This window comes from Triticum urartu, chromosome 7A (genome assembly GCF_056163025.1).
Source record: "Triticum urartu cultivar PI428250 chromosome 7A, HENAU_Tu73, whole genome shotgun sequence".
Taxonomy (NCBI): Eukaryota; Viridiplantae; Streptophyta; class Magnoliopsida; order Poales; family Poaceae; genus Triticum; species Triticum urartu.
In genome coordinates this window covers 41,389,514-41,392,401 of record NC_141879.1, presented here as the reverse complement: position 1 = coordinate 41,392,401, position 2,888 = coordinate 41,389,514, and the positions used below count along the sequence as shown (strand labels likewise).

At 38.7% G+C, this 2,888-nt stretch overlaps 1 protein-coding gene across 1 annotated transcript; it reads right to left on the bottom strand.

Annotated features, from left to right (window-relative positions):
* Positions 1-746: 746 nt before the first annotated feature.
* LOC125528084 (mitochondrial carrier protein CoAc2-like) lies at positions 747-2,769 on the bottom strand. Its single transcript, XM_048692596.2, has 5 exons — positions 2,566-2,769; positions 2,159-2,291; positions 1,850-2,034; positions 1,651-1,773; positions 747-1,192 (listed from the first exon to the last, which is right to left on the bottom strand). Exons 1-5 carry the CDS (start codon positions 2,719-2,721, stop codon positions 1,049-1,051), a joined length of 741 nt encoding a protein of 246 aa, XP_048548553.2. The 5' UTR covers positions 2,722-2,769; the 3' UTR covers positions 747-1,048.
* Between the last annotated feature and the right edge of the window lie 119 nt (positions 2,770-2,888).

Genomic DNA, 2,888 nt, shown 5'->3' with positions numbered 1-2,888 from the left:
GAAGAGGAAATGAATACAGAAACCCCGGAAATGAATACGAAAATAGATACCATCGAAAACAGACACGGAGCAAATATAGAGCGGACATGGAAACAAAAGTGGGTGTTCAGCGGAAGTTAAAAGCCCCTTAGCATAGAGAATACACACAAAAACAAACAAACTTAATGAATTGGTAACATGGCTACAAAATAATATGATTATGGTAGCAACCTAGTGTAGTATTGTAATAGTACTGGACAATTGTGTATATGGTCTAGTTGAGTACATGTGTCATAGTGGAAGTTCGATTTCAAATGATCTGTTATGCTCATTGTGTCATCATGTGTTGTTTGGCGGCTAGCTACAAAGCAGCCATATGCCTATATTAAAAACAGAAATTCCATATTCTCGGAAACGGAAAGTTTCGTTTCCCCGTCTGTTCCACCGGAAAAAACCGTTGCGTTTCTGTTTCTGTTTCCGCATAAAAAGTTTCCTTTCCACTTCCATTTTGCAAATTTCCGTTTTCGTTTTCATATTTCCTTTCCATTTTCATTTTTCCTCCAAAAAAGCAGAAATTGTCTACTTCGTTTTCATCCCTAGTGGAAAGGACCCCCCCCCCCCTATCACACACATAGGCAAGGCAACAGTTTAAAACTCCATCGAGTAAAAGGGGTTTAAACCATTTGTAGAGCACGTCTCTGCACCAGTGCGTGTTGGTACAAGCTATCCGATCATATATACCGAATCTATACAATGTGAATTTCCACAAGAATCAGTAATTTGCAACGAATTATACTTGTTCTTTTTGACAGGAAGGAAATCTACCTTTCTTTGACAGGATCGGGGTGGAATTCTACTCCTACTTCTACTTCTCTTGATACAAGCCTAGGTTTGGCATCTGCAGCTGCGCTGCTTATGGGCTTATTGAAGGTCGAACTATTATTTGTATTATTCTAGACAAGTGTAAGAATTTTGGGGTTACCACTCCAAGAAAGAATACAATGCTACATGCTTATGAATATTAACTAAGGCAGTGAAGAAGTTGAACCACCAGAAATGGTAACTTGTTCTAACTGGAGTGAACAGGGGCAGCATCACTTCCGTCTTCTGATAACACAGGGACAACCACAGGCACTTGCTCTCTAGATGGAACGTTAAGCCAATCCCTCATGGAATCGTACACAGTAAACCCTAGGGCTGCCGATGGGACAACCTGTAAAAATGGAGAAATTAAGAAAATTTATGCTTTTACCATGGACACAAACTATACCTAAAAGAAGAAGCATGTTACCCATGCAATGTGCGTAACTGTATCCATCGGTAGTTGTTAAGCATGACACTGAATATTCCGATTTAGAACTTCTTAAAGCGTGATCACATCATCGCATAGATGGAACAACAATCGTATGAAATATTCCAAACCAAGAAAATCTGAGATAGTGGATTATTAAATTGACTTAACAGCATAAGTGCAAAATGAACAAAGGATTGTGGAGATTTGGAATGACAGTACACTCAAGAAGTTATAGGCTAGTATTTTTTAATTTTTAATAATTAGTATCATTGACGACAAATGGGAATTGCAGTGTTCTAGCCGCATATGTCTACATTGGTCATCAGGAAAGAGCATGGCATTTTAATGACTACTAATTAGTGTTATAAGTGTCTCACCTTCAAATAGTTGATAGATAGTCCTGAAAACAGTTGCTTCCAACCTTGATGTTTCACTATCATAGCAAGGCTTCCAAATGTTTCTTTCCCCTTCACGAGGTTGGACGATGAGAGCGCCTGAACCTGAAATCGATGCATCAAAATCTTCTTTAGAACAACCAAGATGTTTAACAACCACAAACAATGAATGTAATTATACCTGCATTTGCCGCCTAACAACATCAAGGGGATACGTTATTGTCTGTCCTAACAAACCAGCAACTGACCCACAAGCAAGTTTTGGTATAATATCTCTTCTGTGCTCTTCAGGAACATGAGTCTTCATCTTCTCATAGAAATAGAATTTAAGACCGGAATAAGGAAAGATTCCATATAATGATGGAGCTGGAGACCAATAAGTCAGTTAATATAGCAACATAATTCAATCTGGGCAATAACAACAAAGACTTTTGTCCCAATAATAGAATCTTGGCCTTGAGCAAAATATTGAAATCAAAAATTAGTATACCCATGCCACGGTACAGGCCTTTCAAGCCATTTTGCCTGTATATTATTTTCAAACAATCAAGGATCCCTTTGTAAACCTGTTCGGAGGGCTTAGATTCTCTTAAACTGAGGTTCACTGTACCTTTGACCTGCAGCTGAGTATTAATCCGTTAGTGCTGAATTGAACAGGTACAGTACGACAAACTGAGCGAAACGAGTCAATACTCATATAAGACTAACAGCAAACTAGTAGCTAGACAAGTCGACTCAAACACAGCAGCATCAGACATCAGTATCACCAAAAATCGTTGCTGTTATATTATTTCAGAGAGCAAGTTGATGTGATACATCAAAAGCTAACTTTTAGAACCATACTGGACAAGTAGTGTTTTCCTCTGCAGTTAAGGATACAAGAACTAAATAGCTAACCTGATAAGCCAACTTCGTGCGAACCAGATCAAGCAGATATGTGGACACGACTGCTGTTCCCCCAGCTATTGATCCAGCCACTAGATCAAGAACAGGCCCTTGTTGAACATTAGGAAAACCAAGAATGATCCATCGGCGATACTCTTCGTATGCCATGTAATGCAAAGCTGCATAAGGAACAATCCTAGCAACGCTGGCACCATTGCCCCTTAAGAAAAGAAATTCAAAAGTCAGCTTACGTTTTCACTATACAAGTATGTACTGCTAGACTACATTTGTTACGTATCTATACCTATATCTATACCATTATATAGTGTGTGAAT